General features: G+C 25.3%; 1 protein-coding gene across 9 annotated transcripts; it reads left to right on the top strand.

The window, feature by feature from the left end:
• Positions 1-4,473: 4,473 nt before the first annotated feature.
• Positions 4,474-7,363, top strand: LOC113854157 (probable E3 ubiquitin-protein ligase RHC1A). Of its 9 annotated transcripts, none has more exons than XM_027485035.1 (3): positions 4,534-4,749; positions 5,859-5,921; positions 6,147-7,310. In XM_027485035.1, exon 3 carries the CDS (start codon positions 6,224-6,226, stop codon positions 7,145-7,147), a length of 924 nt encoding a protein of 307 aa, XP_027340836.1. In that variant the 5' UTR covers positions 4,534-4,749; positions 5,859-5,921; positions 6,147-6,223; the 3' UTR covers positions 7,148-7,310. The 9 variants fall into 9 exon arrangements, with proteins under 9 accessions (XP_027340838.1, XP_027340837.1, XP_027340836.1 ...); XM_027485034.1 differs by lacking the exon at positions 4,534-4,749 and adding an exon at positions 4,764-5,767; XM_027485037.1 differs by lacking the exon at positions 5,859-5,921 and having other exon boundaries at positions 4,474-4,749; positions 6,164-7,363.
• Positions 7,364-12,666: the final 5,303 nt, after the last annotated feature.

Here is a 12,666-nt window from a genome sequence, read left to right as displayed (position 1 = left end):
ACATAATGTATCCCTAGAGTTTTGGGATTAGAATCAACATTATACATCGGAAGATGTTATTATAGATATGGAAAAATATACTGCACACATCACACAGTTTAATTATTTAGAAAAGATATACCATTTTAAATCTGTTGGAAACAAAAGTTGAATAAGAAGGTCCAAGGAATTAAGACAGGAAATGAATAGACTCACACCAGCCAAAAGCTTACAAGTTATAAGGAATTGATAGAGAAGCATTGAAAGCACAGTTGCATAAAAAAGGCTATCTGCAAATACAACAATGAAGTCGGCATGCCATATAATATATGCAAATACTAACAATGGGTAGGAGAAGGTGAATATTTTAAATCCGTGAGACATCAAGTTTACAAATGGAGGTTTGGTACTTATTTTGCATTGACAATGTCATCCTAGTGAAAGCAAAAGCAAACTAGTCATAAACTACATCAATGCATATTTAGCAAATTTCAAAAGGCTTCTTGCTAACATGTGCAGATTCACTTCACCTGATGAAGCCAATGTAAAAATTAGCTTCTAATCTCGGATAGCGGCAAATAGCGTAGGCCAGGATGACCGCTATTTGAAGATCTATAATATGCGTATATAATATTGCAAAACATTACAACATGAGTGTTATATTAAACAAAAAGCTTTCATATGATAAAGTTGAAGCAAGAGTGATCAGTGAACAGAAAAGGGGAGGAGACGCTCGAAAATCTGATTTTTCCGGTGAACAGAAAAACAGAGGAGAGATGCCGGACAAACTAATTTCTCCGATGAACAAAAAAACAGAGGATACGTTACATACGCATGAGAGGAGACGCCGGAAAAGCTGATTCCTCCGGCGAAATGGAATGGATGGGCCGGTGGAATGGGAGAGACCGCTCAAACCAGTATAACCCTGGACCTTTTGAATAACAACTTAATGCGAAATAGTAAATAATTTTCTTGAATAAATATTTTTGTTTGTAGGTTCTGTAAAATGTTACGCGTTAAGCGTCAGAAACTGCAGCGATGATCTTTAAAGAACCTTAACAAAAATGGCAAGAACAATTGTAATGAAAAAACCAAAGAGTGAGAATCAATAAACAAGAACAATTGCAAAATGTTATATCTTACTAAATATTTCATTATAATGTTTTAACTAATCTTATGTTTTTCACTAAATATATTATTAGATTTTTCATCTATCTCTATAATGAATATTTTTAAATTTGTTAAATATATTAAAAAAAAGAAATAGGTAGTAAAACTTTTTTCTTTAAATATTAGCGTACTAGATTTTTGGGAACTTAAAATCACGGTTAAAGTAAAATAATCTCACTTTAGTTAATATTACATACTAGTTTGTAAAATATATATTTCTTACGAAAGCATTTATTAATTTAATTTATTAATAGTCAATAACTATTTTAGAGTTTAATTTTGCTCACTTTTATGATAAACTATTTTATATTGTAAAATAATTATAATATACTTAAATATAATTTTTATATTAATTATTACAAAAATAAGAAATTCTTACTGATATGATAATTTATAATTAAATAATATTGTAAAAAAATTTTACACTATTAATACATGTATATTAAATTTATCATTTAATTACTTGTATAATATTTTATGTATAATTGATTTCTATAATTTATTTATTGATATAATTTTACATAAAAAATGATTCTTCTATAATATAATTAACCCTAACTTTAGAAAAGTCTTTAAAGCTCCAATGTGATAAATTAAAAATAATAATAAAATATAAGAGTTTAATAAGATAAAGTGTAAAATAAAACCTTACCTTATCGTATTTTTTTTTTTTATAAATTTCATGATAATTAAATAAATATTATTATATCTTTTGTCGAGACAAAAAAATTATATAAAAATTAAATGATAAAATTATCCTTCTCTAAATTAATATAAATTTTTAAAATTAATGTTTACTATAATTTATGACTTAATATTAAAAATATTAAAATTATAAAAAATTGAAAAATATTTCTATTTACAAATGATATTGGAAGGTGGTATTAAATTATAATAACTTTCTTAAAAAATACAATTAAAATTTAATAATAGAGAAACCGCTCAAACTTTTCGCATACAGAGAATGGGAAAGATGAAATCAACTTATATGTTTTATAAAGGGTAGATAAACTTTCTACCCTTGAAAAATAATCCAAACGGTGAGTTTTATAAAAAGATATAGATAAAATTTCTTTCTTTCTCCGAATCACGCAGCGTTAATGTCTCCTTATTTTAGTTGCAAATTTTTGCAATTGCCGAAATAGGTTTAATCTGGACTAACTTATTAAAATAATAAATTTAATTTAAATTTTTTTAAAAATTTAATTAATTAAATTAATTAAGCTTAAATTTAAGAAAAAATTTATTAAATTTATTAAAATATTTTATTTAAAATTCATAAAATTTATAATAATATATTAAATAATTTTATATAAAAATTATAATATAATAATATATTAAATTAATTTAATTTTAAAATAATAAATATTAAATTAAAAATTTTAATCATTTTTTTCAGAATTAAAAATTGTCTTTACTACGTATTTTTTAAGAAAAAGAGATAGTTTTTTTTACATATTTTATATAAAAAATATTATTATTTATATATTTTAAATTTTTGTTTGTTGTATTTGCTAATTTTAGGTCTAAAACTTATTTAGTTATATTATTTTTGTTGATTTAATATATAAGACTTTATTATATTGGATTTGCTTAATGATTTATAAATTAATATTTATATTATTGTATTTTTGTATATGTGGTGATTTACTTATTTAAATTAAATATATGGTTTGAAAGTTATAAATAGAAATATGTAATTTTATTATACATATTCAAGATATTGAATTATTTTTTTAATAGATAAATTAGATATAAGTCTTATGACTTTTAAAAAATATATTTATTTAAATAGTTTAACAATTTATTTATAAAGAAGCTTAACGAACACCAACGAAAGTTGTTTTAAGTAGCAAACAGTTCAGTATCGAGTTTGAGTTTTTGTATATGCAAAAAATCTCTAATGGTAGACTCATTTACCACATCCAGGTGTACGACCTAAGTTAGATCTAGATTAAATTAGATGAGAAACAAAAAAAAATAAAAATTAATGACTTATTAAATATTTTAAAATAAAATATTATTAAACATGTCAGATTTATTTATATAAAATTTAACATAACCTATTTTCTTTCTTACACATAAGTATGCTTAAAAGTATCATATTATACACATGATAATTTTGTGTGTGTTAATTTGCATAACTTTGACATTGTGACAAATTTTAGTGTACAAGGCCAGATACTTTAAGGTTAAACTTATCTCTCACTATACAAAAAGTTATATTTTTATAAATAATTATAGGATATTATTTTTTATAAATAATTTTAAAACATATTAATTTAGTAGAAACAAAAGCTGTATATACATATACGGGGAATTTTCTTACAAATGTTTATGTCTTTAATAATATTTTTTTCTTTTTCAAAACATAAAATTATACGTCATTTATAAATTGTATTAAAAAATAGGCATGTGCTTTATTTTTTTTTATTTTTGTTACAGCATGTGTTTACTTATTTATCAAAAAACTACCTCTGAGAAATTATTTTTCAAATAATTTTAGTCATTTTAATATCTACAAGTTTTTTTTTATACAATTTTTCTCTACTTATTATTATTGTAGTTGTTATCAACAATTAATTTTAAATGCATATTATCAACTTAAAGACTTTAATAGATAAAATTAATTTTTTTAACGAAACTCCAAATATTATGATAATGCATTTAATTTATCATTCGAGATCTATCACACTGTATAATAAAAATATTTATTTATTTATTTTTATCAATCAACGAAGGCTAATGCAGTAAGAATCAGTTGAAACTTTTATGTATAAAAGAAACATAGTTTGCTTTTATCTTATAAAGTTCTGAAATTATTTGTCATTCGAACTTAACTGTCAATAATACTAAAAATTAGAGAAGGTAACTCAACTCATACGAGACTTTTATGCATAAAAAATAGTTTGCTTTTATCCTATAAAGTTCTGAAATCAATTGTTATTCAGACTTAATTGTCAATAATAATAAAAATTATAAAAGAAATTTTTTAAAAGCATGTTTATGCTCACTCAGAACCATTAAAAATCTCATTTTTATTAACATAATCAAGACAAATACAATTCTTTTATTTTTCAAGAGAAAAAATATTTATAAACTAGAAAGAAAAGACAATAACTTTGAAATATCTTCTAAGAAAAGACAAAGTAACATATCCTTTAAATATTTCGTACAAGAAACTAAAATATAAATATCAATAAAAATATTCTATTTTATTTTTTGTTCTTTTTCTTAATACCATGCATGAGTACAAAAGTCCATGCGTATCAAATCAAACAACACATGACATATACAATAAAGATTCTTTAATAATATTGCATTATGTTTATCAACACATCATATCATTTTTTATGCATTGTTTTCTCTTTTTTATGGAATTAAACAGAATAGTCAAAATTCTGGGGTGAAAATCACAAAGACTTTTCCCTGAAACTTAGCCTCAGTGGGAAGACCCCATCAATTAGTATAGAGAGAAAGAACAATGAAGGTTCTCATCTGCTTTCTCTCTCCAACAACCTCAAAAATCTCACGCAACTATGTTCTGAATTTTCATTCAGTGTAGTTTCTTCCTTTTCTTCTCTCTCTTCCTTTCCTTTGGTAAGTTCACTCTCATGAATTTTGAATATGTCTCCCTCTCCTTGAATTTCTTTTTTATTATTATTGTTATTATTATGTGGATTTTATGCAATTCAATATGATGTTTGGATAATGGGTTTTTATTTAAATGACACCCCATTTGAAAGTTACGTGCTTTGATAACAACAAGGTGTGATTTTTGTGGGATTTCAATTTTCAGTTTGGATTTGTTGTGCTGCTTTCTCTCTCTTCTGTTTCTGTCTCTGCGGTGGTGTGATTGAGGATAAGTTCTATTTCTGTGGTTGAACTTGAAGCTACCTATTTCTTGCATGAATTTTTTTGTCCTCTCTAATGTATTTGTAGTGATTGAATTTATTGTTTAAGGGTAAATTTTAATATAATTTCAATTTGCATGTGTGAATTTATGGAGCTTTGTTTCCGTTCTGTAATTGTTGGACTTGACCTGTTCTTTGTTGTTATGATGGAAGGAAGTATTCTTTTTATCTGATAATAATAACAATACATTCATAACTGAATAAATTCGAAATCCATTTGAAAATTTTTGTTTTGGGTGATTATAGTTGTGGTATTTTGCATCTGGGTAGGCTGGTTTACTCAATGATTCTGAATTGTTTACGTTTTATTATCTGTAATTAGTGTCAAATTTGTTGTAATTCCTCAAGATTTAATTCGAGAGAGTTGACTATAAGCTAGAAGCTCCAGAGTTCCTGTGTTCATTGTAAGACTTCATTTATAATTTCCTTTTTACTGTGGCGGTTATTTTCTTGTTTGAAATATGTTGTCATAACCATGAAATTCAATCTAAAGCTTTCTTTATACTTTAATTGAAGGGTAAAATACTAAAATATCTCTCGTTTGTATGCCTTGGTCACATTGTTTTCTTTGAATCAACTTTTATGGCAACCAAAAATCACTTTTTGAGGTTGAGAATAACATGATGAAACTACCTGATCTGACGACAAGGTAGTGGCTGGAGTTAGAGAGAATGTTCTTTATTTTACTTTGAAACCAAACTTAGGTACAATTCTCTAGGTACTTTTGGTGTTGTTTTCCAAACAAAATTTGAGTTTCATGTGGGTGAAAAAGGTTGACATTTATTGTTATCGTAGGTTCCTGAGGTGAAATCTAATTTTGAATGGAAATTAGCAGCAAAATTACCTAAATAATTGCACGTAAGTTTTGTCCTTAATATTGGTCTCTTTGCTGGTTCTAAATAGTTGGAGCTTGCTTATTCCTTTCTCTCTTGAGTCTACCATTTTACTACTGTTAAGGATATACTTATCAGTATTAAGCATCTGGTGTTCTGCCAGAAGACTTTAGGACTAGTTAGCTGTTAAATGTTGTTGTTAATTTTTTAACCCATTTTTTGGCTTCATTGGTGACTATTATTTCTGAAGCGCTACACTTGGTGCAGAAGCAAAGTGAACTTTTGGTGCATCATTTTCAATTTAAAATTTCTAGTGAAAGAGAAAGGATGTCAAGTGGAGCAACATACTGGTGCTATACATGCAGGCAACCAATCTGGCTTGGGGGAAGTGATGCCACATGCCCTTACTGCAATGGAGGCTTTGTGGAAGAATTTAATGAGATACAACGAGTTGCAACCCGACGCGGTTTTTCATCACAGCCAGAAGATTTTGTTCCAATGCCTGACATAGTTGATGCTATACAAGCTGTTATGGAACAAAGAGGCTCTGAACCAAGAGTTGGACTTAGAGATGCTGTTGAAAATTTCATGAGGCAAAGAATGGCTGGAAGATACTCAAACTTTGATGTTAGAAGGAGGTCTGGTTCTAACTCAGTTCCTGAACAGAATTGGGATGTTTATAGTTCAGGTCCTTATTTGATAGTTCATGGTCAAGGTGGTCAAGCTCCAGGGTTCACCTTGTCTAATAGCCACTCAAGGGGCGGTCCTAGGCATGCTGATTTTGGCAACTACTTTATGGGGACTGCTGGACTGGAAGGACTCCTTGAACAACTCACTACAAATGATCGGCTTGGCCCGCCGCCTGCATCGCGTTCTTCAATTGATGCAATGCCAACTATTAAGATCACACAAGCACATCTTCGCTCTGATTCACACTGTCCAGTTTGTAAAGAAAAATTTGAACTGGGTTCTGAGGCCAGGAAGATGCCATGTAACCATATTTACCATTCAGACTGTATTATTCCATGGTTAGTTCAGCATAACTCATGTCCTGTTTGCCGTGTTGAGCTGCCTCCTCAAGGTCGTCGTGCTAGTTCTCGGGGTATTCGAATTTGGGGTGGAAGGAATGCCAATAGTGGTGGTGACAGCAGTGATATCTCCAGCGGAAGGGAGAATAGCCAGGTGAACAATGGAAGTAGAAATATACTATCATCTTTCTGGCCATTTGGTTCTTCAAGTTCTAATACTTAATCCCTGTGCTAAAGGTTTTATTTCTTCTCCTGCATAAGTGTAATTGGTTGTGAAATAATGCTTGTAATTTCAATGACAAGAAAAAAGTTTCTGAAATTTGTACCTTGAATTTGATCTTTAGATCATAGATGTTTGTGAAAGTGTTTTGTAAATACAATTTTCTTGGAAGCATTTTTCATCTTACATTTTTATTACCTTAGAAGCTTTCACCTTCGTGCATAGGAAATTTGTATGATCCTTTTAGTATGTGTTTGGAAGAGAGGAGGGAAAGGAATCATAGGTGGGGAAAAATGGAGAAACAAAGGATAAATCCTTACCCTTTTTTGGATATTCATATTACCAAAATCAAAGAAGGAAATGGGGGCTTAATTAAATTAAAATGTTTACATAGGCTAATCTGATTATCATAATACATATTTTTCCTCCAAAACTCTCCAATATGGGCATCTCAAAAGAATGGAAGATATTAGAGGATTTATGAAAACTCTCCTTTTCTCCCATTCCCTTTTAAGAGATTCTCAAACAAAATAAAGTCTATTAATAAGTCTTTCCCTTCCCTTATTTTCCTTTAAATCTGTCATCCAAAAATACCTCTAGCCTCTAGGCAGCCTGATGTGCAAGAATATAGTGCTTAATTTTGAGACCGTTCTTAGATGAAGCTTTTAAGTATTGAATTATTCCATTATTTTCTGCTATTTAGATGTGGCTAAAGGTTTTGATACCAAATTAGACAACATAATGAAGAAGCTTTTATGATGTAACAGCACTATTGTGTCCGGTTCTCTAAATATATAGGAAAAAGCTTATCTAAAGTGCCAAGGCTTTTCATGATGCCAACTTATTGGCTTTTTTATAAAGGAAAAAACGTTATAAGGTTTATAATGAACTTAACTTTTAAAAAATCTAAGAGTGAATATCTCCTTAATTACCTCAAAGACAAGTTCACTTTATTAAGAATGCTTTCTGAAAATATTAAACCTTTTTAGTTCTCTTGGGAATGTTGCCAAGTTAATTATTCCACAGCATGATTTTAGTAAAAGCATGGGAATATTAGAATCTTTCTAGACTAGCCTTAGTTGCATTCCTATATTCCACATTTTTGGTGGATACATTTTGGGAGATATTTGGGCATGCTGAGCAAGATATAGCTCGCTGCAAGACATACTTTTTAATTATCAATTTACTCTTTTAAAAATACTTTTTAATACACTTTTTTATTTTAAAAAAATGTTAGCTATATCCTCATAATTTTTAAAACAAATACTTATTAAAAAAATAAACTAAATATAATAAGTGTGTTGAAAAATATATTAAAACCTCTCAATAAATAACTAAGAATATAATTTTACCATGTAGGACAGTAACCCAACAATTTCCATGATCTAAGGATAAGAACATTTGCTTTGAGTTAAAGTACCTCATAAATTAAACCAAAAAGGATTGAATGCTATTAGTATTTTTAGAGTATAATTTTGTAGAAATATTAAACATACAATGCTATAATTGAAAAATGAAAATTGGTGAGCACAAAGGTTGCTCTTGTGTTTTGGCATGAATGGATAGGCAACCAATGGACAAGAGATAAAAGAAGGAAGAAAACAACACAATTTTCATAGAGGATGAAGGACTTTTGGGATTTTTCCTTTTTTGGTGACATCCAAAAAGCACAAAAAGAGGGACCATGTGTTGCCATACATTAATTATCATGAACAGCACATTCTCTGCCGTGAGTGAAGGGTTGCATGGCACAAGAAAACTCTAATTTGCTCCTTAGGCAGGACCCAGATCAGGAAAAACTTGTGAGGTGCAAATGATTATATATTTAATATTTTTTCTAGTTTTGTTTTCCATTTATAAGGTATTTTCAATTCAACTACATAATTTAAAATATATATATTGTTAAAATTAAATGATCTATATTTTTTAAAATTTAATTATAATAATTCAAATTTATTTTCCATTTAAAGTTAAAATTTATTATCATATTAACTGCAGAAAAGCTAAATGGTTCAATATTTACGAAGGATAAATATGAGAAAATAATGAATACTTCTAAGCTTCGGTAAAAAAACTTATATTAAAGTCTTTTTTTAATATCAAATATTAAGGTCATTCTGTAAAATAGGTCTATCAAAAGTTTCTAAAAGATATTTTTGGGTGAAAATAAGAATTTTTATAAATAGAATAGAAGGGAAATTGGGCCACATTGGATTTCATTTTTTATGGATTTGGTGGACATTTTTTTATTGTTCGTTAAAAATCAAAAAAATTTGCACTATTTTGTTTTTGTTTTATATTTTATGAGAAATTATAGCAACTTATTTTTTAACACATTTTTAATTATAATTTATTAAAAATATAAAATTATAAGAAAAAAATTAATTATAAGTAAGAAAGAATTAAAAATAAATAATTTTTATAATTTTTAATAAATTTAGTTAACAGTTTGAGTATGTTAAAAAAAGTATATTAAATAGTGCCGCAACAGCAGTCATGAAACTAAGTAGAAACTTTTGTTATTGTAACTTTAAAATATTTATTTCACTCTAAATAAAAAATTATATTTTTTATTTGTTAATTTATTATTATTTTATTAGTTTTAACTTTTATTTTACAAATTAAAAATTGATAGTTTTTAAGAAACTTTAGTTTTTATGTTTTTTATATAAAGAAATATAATTTTAGAAAGAAAACAATATTTTTTATTTTAAATTCAAAAAGGAAATAATTATTTTATTTAGATTAAAGAAATAAAATATCTTCAAGAAATATTATTTTTTCTATTTTTTATAAAAGAAATGGATTTAAAAGTTATTTAATATTATTTATTTCAAATTAAATTAATAAGAAGTAATAATTTTATTTTTATTTTTATAAAAGGAAAGACAAATTTAAAAAAGAGATTTTTATGTTTTAGAATTTAAAAAAATTAATTGATAAGTCAAGTTTCCACCTCTGTATATTTACAAATGCAAAAGAGAAATTCAAGTCACATAGTTTTCTTAAAAAAAATCATAATTTTATAAGTTTTGAAGATGTTTTTTTTCTTACATTCAAAAAAATTAATTTTTATTTCTTAAAATGCTTGGTCCTTCAAAAAATTTGTACATTAGAAAACAAACATTACATTTTACACGAGAAAGATCATTTTTAAATGATGAAAAGAATTTTTCATTTTAAAATAATTCATTTGATAAGATATTTTAAAAAATTATTTCCTTTATTTTAGAAATAAACTTACTCAACACGTGGATTAACTGGTAGAGGTTAAATAAGTAGAAGAGAACAAACATTGAAACTATATTTAATTTTGGGACTTATTTATGCACCAAGAAATATTAGCACCTATAACAACAATTACATTCTAATTAATTATGTAATATTATTTTAATTTTAAAAATATTTATTTCATTTTAAATAAAAATAATTTATTTTTATGTTACTTGTAAATTTATTATTATTTTATTAGTTTTATTTTTTATCTTACAATTAAAAAAAAGAGCTAATTTATTAGAATCTTTGGTTTTTATGTTTTTTTATATAAAAAAAACACATCTTTAGATAGGAAATGAGATTTTTTTATTTTAAATTTAAAAAGGAGACAATCCTTTTATTTAAATTTAGATTAAAGAAATAAATTATCTACAAGAAATATTATTTTTTCTATTTTTGATAAAAGAAATGAATTTAAAACTTATTTTAATATTTTTTCCAATTAAACTAAGAAAAAGTAACAATTTTATTATTATTTTTTTAGAAAAAAGAAGATAAATTTGAAATTATTTTTTAGTCTTTTGAAATTCAAAATTAGATAGATAAATTATTAAAAAAATATATCTTTGGTATTTTAGAATTAGAAAAAAAAAAACTTACGAGTTAAATTTTTACTTCTATACATCTACAAATGCAAAAGAGAAATATAAGTCATGTAATTCTCTAAAAATAACAGGTTTAAATAAGTTATAAAGATGTTTTTTTTTCTTACACTTAGGAAAATAATTTTTATTTTTTAAAATGCTTGGTCCTTAAAAAAAATGTATATTAGAAATAAATATACCTTTTACACAAGATTACTCTTAATTGATGAAAAAGAAAAATTTAGAAAAAAAAAATATACATTTAGTTTGAATGATGGAGAAATTTTTTTTTGAATTTTGGGAATATTAAATTTAATTTAGGAGAAAATTATTTTAAAAAATAACTTCTTTTATTTTAAAAATAAAGTCACTCACAATATATGAATCCAGTGGTAAGAGACAACAATTTAACTTATGATTTCAAGTTTAGTAAATTTAGCGCAGTAATGACTCTTGCATTTCGAAAGAAGTTTGCAAAGATCTTTTTCATCTTTTTAAGTCTAAGTCTTATAGTTTATATCTTTCACTTGTAATTTAATAATGTCAATTTTTATATATTTATAATTTAATTATTCATAAAATTTATAATTTTTTTTAGATTTTTAAAATTTATTATTTTATATCTTTATAATAATAGCAATTTTTTTTTATCTTTTTTAAATAAATTTTATATATATCTCGTATCTATACGATAATTTTAAGAAAGTTTATAAACATATGTCCAAATGTAATTTTAATTTATAATCACAGATAAGTTTTGAATTAATAGAGCATTGAATGATAAATATTTAACATTTTTTGCAAATTTTAAGTATGAAGTTTATGATTTTTAGAATTAAAACTTTTACATCAATATCAACTCTTACAATTTCAATTTATCATGAAAATAAGTTTTTGTGTTGATAGATTGTTTAATGTTATTTTAGATTTTCCTCATTTACTCCCTACACACTATCACATATGCTTCACATAATTTCTACAATTTTCACTTAAGCCATATTTTCCTTGCTTAAACAAAAGTTACAAGAAAAAAAAAAGAGTTCACTAAATAAATATTGTTTAACTATTTATTAATTCACTTAAATTACATAAAATATTCTAATATTCGCTTAAACGAATAAAGTCAAACTTAAACAAAGTTTGAGTTAAGAAAGCATTTACATTATTATATCATAATTTCACTTAAGTTGACTTATGACTTGACTTAAGTCAAAATGATCTGACTTAATTTAAGTAAAAATTACAAAAATTATTTTTCTTGTTCGTTTTCTAGCATTTAACTACATTTCTTTAGTCACTATCCCTATTTTAATTTAGCCAAATTATTCATTTCTAAGAAAATTGAGTAAGTATATGATGTTTACAAATTTAATAATTCCATTTACAAAAATCACAATGCAAAGAGAGTATAATTGCTTATGTTGTTAGATTTGAAAAATAAGTTTGCATGCTACTTGAGAGAAAAAAAATTAAAGAAAAATTGAAGTAGGATAAAGAAGAATTAAACAAAGCTTTTATAACATTATTTCAAGTAGAGATTACTTAATTTTATTTGATTTTTAGATATTTCTTTTAAATTTTTATTTACTTAAATTTTAAGCACAACCAGTTAGTCAATCGAACCAACTGTTAAAAATATAAAAAATGCTTGAATTATCTGAA

This window comes from Abrus precatorius, unplaced genomic scaffold (assembly GCF_003935025.1).
Source record: "Abrus precatorius isolate BTA unplaced genomic scaffold, Abrus_2018 Scaffold11, whole genome shotgun sequence".
Taxonomy (NCBI): Eukaryota; Viridiplantae; Streptophyta; class Magnoliopsida; order Fabales; family Fabaceae; genus Abrus; species Abrus precatorius.
The sequence above is the reverse complement of the archived record's forward strand: the minus strand, read 5'-3'. Positions and strand labels throughout refer to the sequence as shown.